This window comes from Thunnus thynnus, chromosome 4, assembly GCF_963924715.1.
Source record: "Thunnus thynnus chromosome 4, fThuThy2.1, whole genome shotgun sequence".
In the NCBI taxonomy this organism is placed as follows: domain Eukaryota; kingdom Metazoa; phylum Chordata; class Actinopteri; order Scombriformes; family Scombridae; genus Thunnus; species Thunnus thynnus.
Window position 1 is genome coordinate 3,903,757 of NC_089520.1, and position 17,493 is coordinate 3,921,249.

The 17,493-nt window shown below is 35.8% G+C and overlaps 1 protein-coding gene across 1 annotated transcript in view; it reads right to left on the reverse strand.

Moving 5' to 3' along the window:
* LOC137180919 (hemicentin-1-like) overlaps positions 1 to 17,493 on the reverse strand; it is a 215,344-nt gene that overhangs the window by 105,600 nt on the left and 92,251 nt on the right. The window contains exon 8 of the mRNA XM_067586224.1: positions 602 to 922. Within this exon, the coding sequence (XP_067442325.1) occupies positions 602 to 922 (321 nt within the window). The remainder of the gene's footprint in view (positions 1 to 601; positions 923 to 17,493) is intronic.

Genomic DNA, 17,493 nt, shown 5'->3' on the forward strand with positions numbered 1-17,493 from the left:
GTTTATTGAACAGAACTGATTGGAGGAAAAAAAGAAACCACAGTCTCAGATTTCACAAACACAGACACGACTGCTTTGTGTCAGTCCCAGATGGGTTAAGGCTGGAGTTCACTTGAAATGAACTACTGTAGGTCTTACAACGTGTCATCTAAAGGTAAAAGTGTTTATAGCTGCTCTGAAGTGTAACTGAGTGTAAAGCCTGGCGTTATAGAGAGGGGCGAGACGTGATAATCATTTAAATGGTGATAACAGCTCACACTTTCATACAGTCTCCCCTTCAAGACATCCATGCTGTTAAAATCAGGAGTTTGAGAGAGAAGTTTCTCTTTCTTACCTTCACACACCTGGACAATCACTGCATGAAGCTGGATGTACTTAATAGGTTTAAGAAAGTTACAAAATTTGTTGGACGCAGTGACACAAACTGCAATGTGTCTCAAATATCCATCATGTTTGATAAAGAGGGAATCTCTCCATACATGGTTGCAGCGCTGTGGGGACGAGGCCCTGCCAGATGTGTTTTCTGACTATTTGACTTGAGTCCATCTGAGACTCTTAAACCAGTCACATCAGTAAATAAACATTTTATAAAAACACTCACCAACAACAAGAAGCTTAATGTGGGATATTTGTCTTGGCTGAAGTTGTGGAAAATCACAGGTGTAGACTCCACTGTCAGCCACCTTCGTATTTCTGATGATTATGGAGGCGTTTCCTGACTTCAGTTCATCTTCAAAAGGTAAGACTCGTTCTTTGAAGTGCTCAGATGTGGTTTTAATGCCTCCATTATACACAAACACCTGCTTCTGACCATCTTTCTTCCAGTCAAACAGCTGTGACACAATGTTCTCCTTGCTGCTGAGTGAACAGTTTAAAATGACGTCACTTCCTTCATCCACAGTCATGTTGATGACATCTGTCTCTGGAGGACAAAAACATGTATTAATCAGTATGTTTACATGCAGAATAATCAGGTTAAGACAGAAATATGGGAGTTTGTTGTCATCACAACATATCATTATTATTATCATATCAACATATAATCATATTTTGTTTTGTAAATATATTTATAATTTATGTATTATTGTTATTATATATTATTATAAATGATATTTATTATTTCTCTATTTGTTTTCATCTTTTATATTTCATTTTACTAGTCCTTATTTATCAGCATAACCTCAGGAGAACATCACACTCATTAATAAATAATAACATTTAAGTCTTTTAACTGTTTTTCCAAAATGATGATGATCTTCATCACTGACTACGTCATCAGACTATCTCTGTCTGTCCATCCAACACACAAATAAATATTACACCTGGTTGAAAAAATGAGTGAGAGAAAGAAAGAGAAGCCAGAGAGAGCGCTGCAGATCGAAGAGGAAAACTGAACTAAACAAAGTCAAACTTAATTCACCATAATTCATCATGATCACTATGAACTCAATAAAAAGACAGTAAGGACGGACCTCTGAACTACACAGACAGAAAACACCTGCCTGAAGCCTGAAGTCACATCTGAAATGCATCAAACTGTCAAAACTTCTTTCTATCTAAACACTGTGGAGCCATTTGGTAACAACTATGGAAACAAAGCATGAAATAAATAATCTGGAGAACAAGAAACATTAAAGAGGGAAATCAGGAAGCTTGAAGTGGAAGAAATGAGCCTAAACATGTATTTACCATCAGGTTAGAGAGTCGATTCCATTATTTGAAAGAAACTGAGCTGATCAAAAGAATTTAGTGTTTAGTGTCATTTAGAGGATGGATCAGACTATTTTCAATATGAAAAATGTTTGTTGCTTCACATCTATGACACTCTGTGTCCTTGTTCTGTTTCATTTACTGAAATAAAGATTAAACATGATGATTAATTTTTGTCTTTGTCGTTATTTGATAACCGCTAATAAATAAAACAATGTGTATATAAATATGATTACTTGTATATAAGTGAAAATTGACTTCAGGCAATTAGATTTCTCAATTAAACCATTAAGGTTGAATCTGCTTCCTGATTGAACACATTTCTCATCTCTGATCTACAGATACGATTTGTCTCCACACTAAACACACAAACAAGCTGCTCCCTAAAATAAACCTGACTGAAGAAACTAACCAGAGAGAAATGAACATGTTCTGAATATTATCATAGACATTACTTTAGATACTTTCTCTGAATCACAACAATTAACCCTTTGAATTTGACATTTGAAAGAGGAAGCTCTGAATGCAAGAGGAAGGAGGAAGGGTGAAAACATGGGTCCTGGGCCGAGCCTTCGCGGTCCTTCACAGTCCTGATGGCATCCTTCCCTGTCTATTGATACTTATGGTTGTTGTTGTTGTTGTGATTGTTGTTCTTCTGTCCCCCCTCCCCCTTTCCCTCTCTCTTTCTCTCTCTCAACCCAACCGGTCAAAGCAGATGGCCGCCCACCAAGAGCCGGGTTCTGCTTGAGGTTTCTACCCGTTAAAGGAGGGTTTTTCCTTACTGCTGTTGCCAAGTGCTTGCTCATGGGGGAATTGTTGGGTCTCTGTAAATTAAAGAGTACGGTCTTGACCTGCTCTATGTGAAAAGTGCCTTGAGATGACTTCTGTTGTGATATGGCGCTATATAAATAAAAATTGATTGATTGATTGATTGAAACAACGTGAAACAACTTTCTCTGGTTCATTGTGTTACTTTAACCAACACAATAAAAAATTATCAACAAAACTCCCAGAGACCCTCAGGCAGCGGACACACTCAGATTTTATATTTCATCAGAAATATCAGCATCCAAAGTTACACAATAGATGATGTGTTGCAGCTGTCAGTCATGTTTGATACGCAGTTTATCAGAAATAACGACAGGAAGTAGACGCCGCCCTGCTCATCTGCTCCCAAACTAACATCAGCTCTGAGTAGGTCTATTATAGGACTTAATTAATCAGAGGGATGCTGTCATCACATAACATCACTGTGTTATGGAGCTGATATTTAACATTGATCTCTGCTAATCATCAGGATGCTAGCACAGATATTATATATAAAAATAATAATAAACTTTATTTATGAAGCATTTTTCGAAAAGTTACAACGCAATAAGAAATGGAAACAAAGGTAACACCATGAAAAAATGTTAAGAATAAGTAAGTGAGCAAAAGCAAACAAAAAAAAGCTCTAATTAAATGCAAGTAAATAAAAATGAGTTTTTAAGAGTTTTAAAAGAGGACACTGAGGTAGCTTGTCTGATTTCCAGAGGAAGGTTATTCCATATTGAGGAGCCCTTCTACCCTCTGACTCAAGTCTTGCCCCGGGGACTGAGAGTAACAGCTGGTCCACAGATCTGAGAGAATGAGCTGGGGTGTAAGGGATGAGAGGGTTGGTCATATAAGATGGGGCAAGGCTTAAAAAAGATTTAAAAACAAGCAGTAAAATTTTAAAGTCAATTCTAAAAACCACAGGTAACCAGTGCAATGAGGTGAGAGCAGAGGAAATGTGATCATATTTTCTGGTCCTTGTAAAGGCCGTGACACACCAGGCCAACGGTCGGCCATCGGCCAATGTCGGGCCTAGCGTCTGTGGCCCTAGTTTTTGCTGTTGGCACTAGTTCTTTGATGTTGGTTTGGTGTGTTACAGCCTTTAGAACCCAGCTGCAACATTCTGTACAAGTTGTAGGCGATTGATTGATTTTAGGGGCAGTCCAGCAAATATTAGTCCAGCACAGTTATATCTGTCTTGCTGACTGACTGTATATATTCACCTCCTCCAGGTGGCGTAGTTTTACTGTGAACATCACAGGCCCCACTGGCTTGATAGGTACAATCATCATAATGCCAAGGCCTGCTCTGTAGTCCAGCTGTCACCCCTACTTATCTAGCTCCACGAGTCTCACAAATAGTTATATCAGAAAACTTCTTTCTCTTACTGAGTGCACTTTTAAAGCGTTCTTGCATCCTATCAGCAAAGAGCAGATACTCCGCAGCATGACGCAACTTTATATCTACATTGTATCTGCTCACACCAAACTACAGTGGCTGGTCCAACTGGCTTGATAGGCATGTTTATCTGATTGATGTGGCCCGTTCAACTGTCCAACCACCGTCACTGTATAACTGGTTCCACTAGTTAGTCCACTTTTAATATGTTTATTAAGTAGGAATTTATTTTAGTGTTTATCCCTTTAACTTCCAATTTACATGGACGTTTCCCAGAACAGATTATTACAGAAATCAGGGAATATTCATATTAACACAGAGCACTAAGCATTGTGTACATAAAACTATGATAATGAATTACAAATATGGGGAAAAACTGCAGTGCTCAACACTCAGAGAAGCCACTTCCTGTTATGAGTGGCTTTTTTGAAAAGTATCTAAACCAATGGCCTGCTGAAAAGGCAACATTATCCAACTAATTAACATTTTTAACCAAATGCAGAATTTATGGCAATAGGCTGAATAGCTCATAGACTACACACAAAAATAACAGATTATAACAATGTCTTTGTCAATTATAGCAGATACCTCCCACATAGATAAACATTTGATTTCAGCTAACAAAAGTGTGTTTAAGAGAGGAAACGAAGCCTTACCTAGTTAATTCAAACCCCCTTTTTTAAATGTGGACAATATGTGTTGTTTTTTCCCTATAGGATGATATTATTAGCAAGTCTAGGTTACATGTTTAATCAGGTGCAGTCTTATCTATCAGCTGACCCACTGCTGGGAAAAGCAGCTCTTTCACATCCAGCTATCAAATCCACGACCGAATGGAGAAGTAGACACGTGCTGTATGATGCAATAAGTTCAAATTAAATATTAAACTGATCCACTCGAACACAGCAATGTGCAATATGCCAGAAAAGTCTGTTTCTTGCTCAACAGAAATGATTGTTGCAGGTATATGGTGCAGGTGGGATTGTCTGACTAAAGGCCACTTTGCTTCCTGAATACAAGCCTTTCATTGGCAGTAGAGGATGTGTGTGATGTAATATCTGTGTATAAAGAGAAGTAAACAAACCTGAAGCGATGCTTTCTAAGTGGCCTGTAACATGAACCAATCAAGCACACAGTTTTCTGTAAACTGATGTAGAAACTTCAATTTGTCATCAAAACTGAACAAATAATAATATTTTGATATAAGTGGTGAATAAACATTTAAACTTGTTGCTACTCTGCAAGTCTGCACATATGAAAGCTGCTCTGCAAAAACCACAAGACACAACCATCCACCCGTCTGTCTCCTGCAGTGGGTGAAGTCTGGGTGAAGGAGGGAGAGTCAGGTAACCACAGATCCCTCGTCCACAAAACTTAACGAAGAAAGGAAGTAAACCTTCTGCATTTCTGAGAGGAGGACAGGTTGAGTGTATTAAATGGGACCAGTTTTCATCCTCTGACCACAAATCTCACATACAGTACAGTAGTAAAATAACTGACATGCATGAATGTGTCACCTCTACTTTTCCAAACAGCATCTATTCACATGCAGCCTCAGCTCAACTTTGGCAACAATATTAGTTCCATACATTTCTGTGTGCATTAAAAGGAATACAATGAATTTTGCCTCTTTGGTGCTTCTTCTGTTCATGTGATGTTATTTTTTATTTACACATGTCGGGTATTGTGGAAATATTCTTTGATAAAACCATATTACTTGAAACTAACTAAATCAGGAGTCAGTATTAATGCAAATCCACTTCCTTGTTACTCTTTTTCAATGTTTGAGTTTCACTGTGCAGAATGATGAACATTATGTGCAGAGTTTGTTTTCACTTTCATCTGCTGAAGGAGGAAAGTTTCTCTGAGCTCAAGTTAAATCTCAGTTTAACACGTGTATGTACAAGATGATTTTGTGACATCACAACTAGTTTGGTGCCAATCGTGGTCCACTATCAAACTTTCACAAGTATGATGTGAAAACATGAAGCCTCCAGTGCAAAAAACACTGAGAATGGACTTTACAGTGAAGGAGGAGACATCTTGTGTCCAGTAATTAAACTTTTGAAGTGAAAAATACTTAAAATATTCATAGATTGAGGATTTTTTTTAATGAAGGAGAGGGAGTAGATGTAATTGTAAGACTTTTTTAATGAGGTAATTTAAATGTTTTTGTGGGAAAAAATATAAGACAGATTATTGTTCAAAGCATAATATTTGTATGTGTCTTAAAACAAGTGTGGAGGGGATCTTTAAGGTAAATTGACCAATAAATGATGATTTATGTTGGTTTTTAGCTTTGAGGCTCTACAAATGTCAGCCACCCCCATAACTTTGGTCCAGACTGAAATATCTCACTTGTAACACCTGAACACCTGCTGCCATTTCAAGTTGATGAAAACTTCTCAGCAAGCTAACAGAGAAGATTAAATGCAGTTTTTTTCTGTTTTTGTTGTGCGTTTGTCTCTTTATGAAAAAATAAAATGAAATTAAGAAAAAGAGAAAAATATTGATAATGATTTGAATAGAGCTGCAACAATTAACCAATTAGTTGGTTAACAGAAATTTCATCGCCGACTATATTGATGATCAATAATCGGACACCCTGCACATCCGCCTACATCTGCAGCAGTCATGACGTCACATCTAAAGTTATTAACCCCCTCTTATAAGAGCTCCTAAATTATGATAAACATCTAAACTCTGAGCAGGTTTATTATAAGACTGTAATGAATCAGAGGGAAGCTGTAATCACATCACATCACCTGAGTTGTGATGTTTTAACACTGATCTGTGATCATTATTAGGATACATATTAATATACTGATTATTAAGATCAGATACTTGCTGATGTCACAGTTGCAGGTGATGACGTCATCTACCCACTAAACTATGCAGTCATTTTTATTCTGCATGGTTCCAGACTCCTGCATTTATTTACACATTTTAAATAAAATACAATTGATAAACATAATTCAGTCTGATTATCAGTGGAAGTGATTCGTTTTCTTACCGTTTTCATCAGCAAACGTTGTTCCAGACCAAGTCAGGAGAGAAACACACACGAGAGGAAGAAGCTCCATAGTTGTCTTTGTCACCTGGAGATGAAGCATCACTTTGACATCTCTATATAACGAAGCTTTAGCCACTCCTGACAGCGTCACTGCTTCATCCACAAACACTTTCGGTTTCTCGGATTCAACACCAGCTGCACATCCGGAACAGGCCTTTCACAATAAAAGCGTCATCTCCACATACTGTGTATCAGTGGTGGGCAAACAAATCTGACCCTTCAACAGAAATATTTGGGCCCTTAACGAAAGCTGAAGTTTTTCCTTTTATAGATTGCATCAAATATTTTACAGGACTCATCATAAATCTACAGAAGATAACAATATATAAACAAGGTTCACCTGAATCCCAATAAATATGAACTTGTAACCTCTTATACACTGATACAAGTACATCACATAATGTGTCCTTTCTGACCAGAACAGATCTGTGTTAATAACAGTACTTCAGCTTCAACCATGAATGAAGCATGCCACTGTTTATTGTGTGTGGATTACTAATGAAAATTATGACATTAGCCCTGAGATACCATCCTAAAACTGTTTTATTCAACAACATGTAAAAACATGTGTTTTCACTGTGCCTGTACAACGTCGGCCCCCAAAAAACCGTGCTGAAAAAATCTGGCCCTTGGTTGAACTTGATTGCCGACCCCTGCTGTATATGAACTACTGTGACCTGATCAGTGATTTATCTTCACAATAACATTTCATTTGTAGTTGTGTAAGAAATAAAGCAACAGGTCCTCAAAACCAACCGTTCCTCTTTTACTGATTGCAGAAATCTGTACTCGTTATGACCCGTGAGAAACAAAACCTTCTCAGTGTGTTTTCTTCAACATAACAGCATCATTTCGACAAATTAACTCAATTTAACCAAGAATGAAAACGATCTGACAGCCAAATGGCACATTTTGGAGCCAAAAGTTCAGTTTGTCACTGTTTTGTTGTTTAGAAACTACCTGTGAATAACAGCCTAGTAAAAGAAAAAGAAGTAAAGGTCCTGAAATCCAACCGTAGACTTGTTCTTTTCCTGTTATTGCACAAATATCTGTAAGCTGTTCCTCCTGACCTACACTTCAGCAGTGGAAACAATCCTTTTCAGGTGATTTCTCCTAAATAACAGGATACCACTTTCTGATAAGACACATTACAAGACTTAATGACTTAATTAATAAATAATTTACCAATGCTTTATAAATAATTCATAAGCCATTAACAAACAGAATTTTGGGTTGTCAGGTTGTGAAAAATCTCTCCTTTCTATACATCCATAACTTTTGCTTTATTTAATTCTTCAGGAAGACGCCTCCGATGTTCAACCACTTACTTTCTGGAAATAACTGTAGAATTTAATTTTTCATTAATGACTATAACATAACTTCAGACATGATGACTTGGAACATGTGAAACATAAACCTTATAATTAATGGCTTATAACCATTTATAACTGTAAATGTTTCACACTTTCTGATAAGTGATCAGCTCTTAAAAGTCATTAAAATATGGTAGTAGTATTTATGAACCATCAATTAAGTCTTTTATTAATGATTATAAACCCTTTATAAAGGATGCCTTATCAGAAAGTGGTACCAATAACAGCATCATGTCCACAAATTAACTTCAGCCCTTTGAATTTGAAACCTGAGAGCTAGTGAGCACAGAGAGGAGGGGGAGCAAAAGAATCTGAAGTTATCTAATAGGTGGTGTGTTGCAACTATTGCTTCATTTATTTGAATAACTTGAATCTACTTGATTCAGAGGCAACACAATCACGTCATGTCTACGAGGGCTGCAGGGGGATACAAACTGTTCACATGGTGATAAATTGAAATTCTTGACCCTGTAACTCATTTCAAAGTGTTTTTCTGAACAGCTCTTAATGGTTCTGATATGTGCAGGTCTGTTGCTTTACACTCAACACATCTGGTCAGAATGATCAGTGAGATTTTTCCTTTTACATGAGCTGCTAAACACTGATATTATATTCACATTAATTCCTCAACTGACGGACAAAAACCAACCTTTGCCCTTCTACTTAAACAGATTATGTGTGTACATTATACCTCACTACACAACTGTAAGGTTTAAAAGTGAAGTTAATTTATACATTCAAGTTAATTCACAAAATATGTATTTACAATGTTTACACAGTTAATTATTTATATATCGATGCTGTATTATTTACATATTTACAGGTTCAAATATTTGCATCAGCATCCTGTGAAGGTTGAAACAGTATTGAATCTGCTTCCGTGGTTTTACCTCATTACAGTTGGATCTGCCTCAGTCTAGCCTGTGATTGGTTGGTTTAGTCACATGTGCCAAAAAGACAAGGAAGTGTTGTTGTTATGTCTCTGATGCCAGGAGCTAGAGTAAAGTGCTGCTTAAAAAGTCACCTGTCTCCATCCTGCTATTTTCTCTTATGAAGAGTGTCAAATTACCACCTATCGAACCCTCACGTTACACAACAAAAGTGAACAACGTCATCAAAAGTAAATATTTTACATCCTATTGTTACTATTAATATTATTATATTTAGGCTATTTATTATTGTTTATAAGTAATAATTAGTCGTATTCTTTACATCATCACTTTATAGCCTATTGCTGCAGTATTATGGGTAATTTTCCGTGTGAAGTCTAGTGAAGTCTGTACCCTGAGCAGACTCTATGGAAGTCTGCAGGAAGTCAGCTTGAGGCTCCTTGCAGACTTGATGAATTGTGGGTTTGGACCCTTAGTACTCGCAGACTTCCAAAAAATGCATCTGCAAAGTTCGTGAGTCTGCAAGTGCGGTGAAGTCTGGACATTTGGATTCAGCCCTAGTTTCCATCAGACCCGCCTGCTTTCCATCAGCAGCGGCAGCAACGCTTCCGCCGCAAATCCTTCCCAATAAAAGCATCATTTCCACTAATTTGTGAGCTGTGAAATCAAGACAAAAACTGTAGAGAGTTTGTCAGAATCTCCTCCTGAACGATACTTTACCTCCACACTGACATTTAATCTGTAGCTGTATAATCTGACTGAAATAATGTACTTTGTATTTATGGATATTTTCTTCCTGACAGGCAACAGTGTGTATACTGTACTTTTTATTTACATATCATCATGTCACTGAGTCTAAAAAGTTTCATTATACTGAGCGACATGAAATAAGAGTTTAGAAGCACCTTTATGGTTTAAGATGTCAAACATGAACCACAAAGTTTGAATCCAACCGAGGATCTTTGTTGATCTGCCACTAATATCACCATGTAAGAAATTAATTAAAAAAACAAAACACTTTCAAGAATCCTTCCCTGAAGAGTTGAATCTATTAGCACAATAAACTTAGAGCTATATTCACCTTTTATCAGGCTGGTTAACTGTCTGTTTGTTAGAAGCAGTTTTAAATACAGTGGATCTGCTACATAGTTCGCTCAGAAGTCTTCATCAGAAACAGATGTTGTATGATGATCATCTTAAAATCCAGCCAATACAGTATCATCACTTTTGTTTCTCTTATCAAAGTTTGAACAGACAGAAACATCCAAATCAGTCACAACATACAGTTTGACATTTTTCATGTTTTATTCAAACATTTGAACAAAAATGATGAAGAACTGCCTGAAATTACTCGATATCCTGCAAGTGCATCATCAGTAAACATGAACATACATGAACTTTCAGCACAATTCAAAGATCAGTCAACAGTTTATATTTCAGTATGAAACTGTAACTGACTGATTCTGGCTGAGAACATTAAAAAATACAAAGAAATAACACATGCTTGTTTAAAAAACAACAACACATTTTATTTCAGTTTAGCTGCAAAATATTCACATTCAAAGCACAACAGCAGGCTTCAGTTCAGTGAAGTCTTACATTTTTCTTAATGCCCAAGTGTAGCGACTACTTTTCAAAAAAGGCCACTAAGAGACTCAGTAGGCTCCTATATGTGACACGTCCATTCAAAACCATCCTGAAGTCCAAATGACGTTTTACTGATGTTTTATTGAAAAAAATAAGCAAAAATGAAAGAGTCTGACAAGCAGCTGTTGCACAAAAAATATACAAAAAATGCAATCTGTATGAAATTAAAGTGATGAACAGACGATGGTGATGATAGTAATGATGGTGACGGTCAACAGAAAATATCAGAGCTCTACCAACTCCCTTTGTCCAAAACTCCCGCCACAACCTAAGTGAACAGGTAAAATAATAGGAAACCACATCCATGTGTCAAGCAACATAAGTGCCGCAATACGTAATGCCCAAGTCGATATATAAACAGAAATAACAACATATTTTGGCTCCTACACCAAGTTTAACTCAGTGAGGATCTTTAAGGATGATAATATTTGCTAATGTGCTGCATCTATATAGTACTTTTATCCAAAGAGTTTTACAATTTTTCTCTCATTCATCCATTAACACTCATAAACACACTGATAGCAGTGAGCTACCATGCAGGCTGCAGGCTGAGGACAGGAGCAGCAGGGACTGGACAGAGTTTGGTCCCTTTTTAACTCAGTTCACTTTAATTCTGTTGTATGTTGATTTTTATTTTCAGTGATTGTTTGATTATCCTGCTTTGCTACCTCATTAACACATTTTTTATTTGTCATTCTGTTTAAGTCTTAAATCCAAAATGACTAATCACAAACTGTCTCAGGTAGTTTGATTGTGTTTCTATGCAGGTTCATGTCATTTATCTATGAACTATAATGTTCTCAACAACAGTCCAGTAGATGGTTTTATAGTTGTATTCAGCTTGACATTAAACCATTTTATGAATGAGATTAATCTATTGTACATGGACAACAGAGCCAGAGTAGAACTGAAATGCATAATGAGGTGATAATAAAACCATCAAAAATACTAAAATAAAATGATAAAAACACAACAGAGCAAAGAATCAGAGAGGAAATGACTGAGTCTGCTCTTAGTCTGAGTTTTCTTCAAAGCACAAGAGTGGAACTACTCTCTGTTGCCAGTTTATTAGGTACACAAACTAAAACTGATGCAGTTTAATGCAACAACCTGCTGTAATCTCATAACTTTATAGAAGGTTTAATGTTCAACTTTTGCTAACTTTGTTTTCTAAAAGGTGTTAAATCAACTTTATGGTCATTTTGGAGGCAGTAGTTTGTGACACTGTTGACTCAATGAGTTGAAAACACCTCTCAGTATAAAACCCAATACAATTCAACAGTACCACAAACTAAAGCCTCCAAAATAACTCAAGTTGAGTCGACACCTCTGTCATACAGGTTCAACAAAAACTGAACATTAGAACCTTGATGAAGGCAGGATTTACTGCAGGCCTGTTGTATTAGACTGTATTAGTTTTCCATCAGAGTATTAAACACATACAGTTAATATAATTCTAATTAAAGGAAGGTTCAATGACAATCAGTTCTGTCAGCATTAAAAGGTAAATAATCTCTGCTGCCATCAGCCTGTTAACTCCAGTCTTTAAAAAAACTGCTCTTCATATGTTTGTTCTATTTTATTATGTGTTTTATATATTTGAATGAACTATTTTAGATTAACTATGTAACACCTGTTGAGGGACTGTGGATGAAAATCAGACTTTTGGTTAACTCAGCATATTTACAGCAATTTTTATCAAAACAAACCAGACAGAACAGTGAAATTCTGCAAATGTCCAAATTAAATTCTATGACTTTTTTTGAACATTTAAAGGTTAGTTTTGGACTTTTTCAAGTGTAACCTTTCATACCAGTGTTTGCTTTCTCTCAATTATTCCAACAAAATGTTAGTGAGGTTACTATAGTATGACTTAATCAGGTTAAATGTTTGGGATTGTGGTTATGAAAAAAACAAGTTTAAGGTCAGTAGCAGAAACTGTTCTGTTCTCTGTTTTGGGGCATTTTAGTCTTTTATATTTGATATCATGTTGTTGCTACACTGCCTCCTCCTGGTCCTGCTGCAGTCAGACAGGAAGTTTAATCTTTCAGTTAACAGCTTTATACAGTCGTCTATTTCTATCTTTAAACCTAAAACCAGACCTCAACTTAAAAGCCATCCTTTGGATAAATGAGAACTGGACAAAATGCCCAAACTGCTCCAAAAATGTCTTCACTCTTTTTTCTAAAACTCAAACTAATCCTCACAAAAATCAAAATACAACAACACAAACACACTTCAGCAGCCAACTTCAAGACACATGTCAAGCTGGAAAACCTCCTGTTGATTATGTGGACTGGTTTCTTAAACCACACCACCTCTGCCTGCAGGAGAGAAAACACAATTATATTAAAGAAAATCCTGACTTTGGAAACACAAGTTCTCCAGTTAATATTCATATGGACTGCATTGTGTCCATCTATATATTATCTATATATTTGAAATAAAATACATGTAAGATATAATTATCTTGTTATAATGTGTTTGTATGTTTGTTGTTTGTGTTCCCCTTATTGTGTTATAATAAAAATAAAATAAAGCATTACTTACTTAGATGATTAACTAAGTCTTGAAATGTAAATTCAAGCCCCCAATTAAAAAATATATACGCTGATTCAATCAGAAAACATGGATTGAACTGAATGATGTTCAAAAATTTTCAAATGAAAAAATATGGAAATAGATTCATGTGATTTAAAATATTTATGTTTAATGTAATCAGTCATAGATAATGTTGACTCAGTGGCGGTCGTATGTCTGAGAAGATCAAAACAAATGTCAAGACTCTAAACATGAGATAGATATAAAGAATTTGTGGCGTCTGTTCATTATGAATATGTTGATATAATACATTATTTAAACATATCTTTCTTACGTTTTTGTGAGAACCAACACCGGGCTACAATCCCAAGTAGAACAAGAACAGCAACACCAAGAATTACAACAGCAAAACTCCATCCAGTGGAGGAACCTGAAACAGATAAAAAGAAGTTAATGTAAGACTCAGAATGTAACTGTAAATCATGTACAGACATCATAACCTACACAAAGAGAACAACTAAAGGTGTGCATGCTCCTAAAATCTAAAATGATTGACAGATTAAAGCAGCAGTGAGATGACTCTCAGCAGACACAGTGATATTAGCATCGATCTTATGAGCAGTTTCCTCCTGCTCGGCTACACAGCTCAGAGGTCGGTTTTGGTCCCAGTAGTGAGGAGGGTCATGTTGTTGTAGCATCCTCCTGTTTCTGAGACGTGTTGATCCTCAGTAGGAAGGATGTTTCAATCACTGTCCTGTCGCTCCACTTTAGGCTTTTTACAGGTGACTTTTGCTACACTCCTGCCGTACCTGAGATCTGCACGTGTGTGTGGAAATCTGTCCATAGTCCAGGTTTTCTACATCCTGAGCCGAGGATCACAAGTACAAGTCTATGATGGACTCTGGATTAACATCTTCACTTTATGATAGTTGTTGTCATCACTAGTATTGATAAACTTTGGTAAAACAAGATATTATCCAACCAGCTGAACATGCAGCTTAGAGGTTTATGTTTCACTGAGACATTAAGTAGCACTAGCTAGCTAACATAGACTTACACTGCTGCAGCTAAACTGCAACAACTACTGTCCAGTAATGTCAAGATTTAAATCAACAGATGCTTCTGCCTGGTGGTGAGTTGACTCTACAGCTACTGAAGCACAATGACAGCAGAGTGATACAGTCTGGTATTATGCAGCAGGAGTCTGTTGAAGCTAAATACACTTTAACTCATTAAGAAAAAGTCATTTACATTCAGTTTATGACTAAATACTTTCAGATTCTTTTTCACATGTTCATATCTGATAAATATTTAGAGATTTCTGAATGAAGAAAGCGTTTTGAAGCTACATTTCTACAAACATGTTTGTCATGTCTAGTATTCTCACTGCAGCACAATGACTGAAGAGAATATTTATTCATTTCAAGTTGACATTTTACAATAATCACTGCAGTTCCAAAGCCTATATGTGTCTTCATGGTATCATATTATTACCAGGATCTATCATTGGATATATTTAGAGTTTGCTTCTAGTTTTTAGTTTGACTTCAGTTTCTAGTTAAAGGAAACATATTTTGCTCTTTGTGGTTTTCTGTTATTTATATACTGTTATCATGTTGGATGTTAAACATGGTCAAAGTTCCTAAACATCTGTTGCAGCGTCCAATCAGAATCAACCATCAACAATGTAAACATGGAAGTTATTGCAGCATCACGATCTGTAACACAACTTATGAAAATAAGATTCAAGCAGCCAAATGATAAACTGATGATAAACTAAACTGCTGATTCTTTGTAAAGGTTCAGCAGATATTACATGATTTTATTTTTATTATTATTATTATTATTATTATTATTATTATTATTATTATTATTATTATTATGAAGGAATATTTTAGTTTAGAATAGTTTTAGTGAGAGTGAAATATCAGATGATGCTACATATAAATATTTGTTATCAAATATTAAACATGTTTGTCAAAGGTACTTAAACCTCTTATATTATCAGCTCTTCATTGTGTCAGAGAGAAATATTTGATCATGCTGCTGAACGGAAAATTGACCATCAAATTTATTGTAATTCTTATTTTGCAACCAACAGACGCTGATGAAACATTTCACTGGAGTGTATTTATTTATATAAGAGCAGCATTTTATGTGAGTGACGGTAGATTAAATATTATAAACAATATTATAAAACACAGCCTGCATTGAATCAACATCTTTCTTAAAACAGTTACAACAAAAACCTGAATATTAAAACCTTCATGAAAGTGGAATTCATTACAAAACTCATCAGACTTCATTAGTTTTAGTGAGGTGAACTTAATAAAGTGATTGAGTTTATATAAGTTGGTTTTCATTGTGATGGACAGTTTAGATTGATGCATTTATCTGTGTCAAAGTATCAAGAGACACACTGATCCAGTATATACTGGATTGATACCAGTTTAGATAAGTTATTAAAGTATTATTGGTTATTGCACAGACAAATCATCCTGTCATATGCACAATAAATACCATTTGTAGGCACTTGTGTTATAAAATAGTAACAATAACCTTTTATAACCCTCTGGAACTATGTACCACTTTACCTCTGAACAAAGATAAAAACATGTAGGTATATGTCACTTGTAAGTGATGAATATTAGTCTGACCTTACACAAAGTAGAATGATCCCAGTCAGTTTAACACACTGAGGTTTACTGATGTAAATATTTTTCTGAATAATATTCAGACTTACAGCACATACATGCAGATGTAGAGATCAGTCATTAAAATCAGGACTCACCAGGTTTGTTTTCAGCTGTTGTGTCTTTTAAGATGCCACCCAAAAGGAAAAAGGACAACATAATTATTCTTGTGAGATATCAACATGACAGACAGGTAACACTTTGTTAGCAGGTTTATTTAACAGAACTGATTGAAAAAATAAACCACAGTCTCAAATTTCACAAAGATCCTGCCTTCACATTCACATGACTGCACTCTGCTACATGAAATAACTTTAAACAGAAGAGAGAAGAAGCTGATCATCACAGTCTCTGACTTCTCTATGACGTGTATTTCAGTTGGAGCAGAGGATGTAAATGACATGTTCAACACAACACACAAACAGATGGAGACTGAATATGACTTTGTATGGTGTGTTTTTTAATCCTCACAGCACCACTAAGGGAGGTTTCTTTCTGGAGCAGCTTTGGGTTGCAGCCGACACAGATAAGAGCCACAGTGAGGTTCAACCTGTAGGAAGACGTTCTGGGATCAACTGAAAGAGGTTTTATTTCTGATAATCAAGACCGCTGGTGAGTCTGTGTCTGTTGGGAAAAGGGAGGTTCTGTTTGCTTAAAGCTTCAGAGACCGAGGTGCTGATTTACAGATTGTGTTCACATGTTTTCACTTGTTAAGTCTCAAATTATCACCACTGAAGTACACATTCTATGTATTGTAGTTTCACTTTATTTGATCTTATTTTTATTACTGTTATCAAGTAGGTTTTATTTTCCACTTTATGTTACATTAATGTTTTTTTACATGTTTTTATGTTCTTTTCATGTGAAGCACTTGGTGCATTAATTTATTTTGTTGTAAATCACTTTGAGCTGCAGATGATACTATATAACATAAATAACTGAGTCATTTAGTTTAATGTTATTATTGTCATAACTTCTTTGAAATACAGTTTAACTTAAAGTGAATCACATCAATTTAATCTGTCAATTAAAATCTGTGATGTTGAGTGATTCATGTTATCGCTCATCATAGTTTAACAAGTGGAGTTCACCCACTATAACTCCAGTTTAACCAGTGTCAGGTCAAATAATGACCTGTTACCTCTTCTACTCACTCTAAGCCAGTGAGAGAAGAAGTGGTGACCAGATGTGATATAGTATATTATAGTGTGAGATGGAATAACTTGTGTTTTCATACTGTGAGTTTCAGACTGAACACAAAGTTCATTTGACTGCTGGAGTGTTTTTACAGTCTGTGTTTATTCAGCACAAAAACTTATTGTACTGAACATACAGACGTTTACTATAACTGGCTG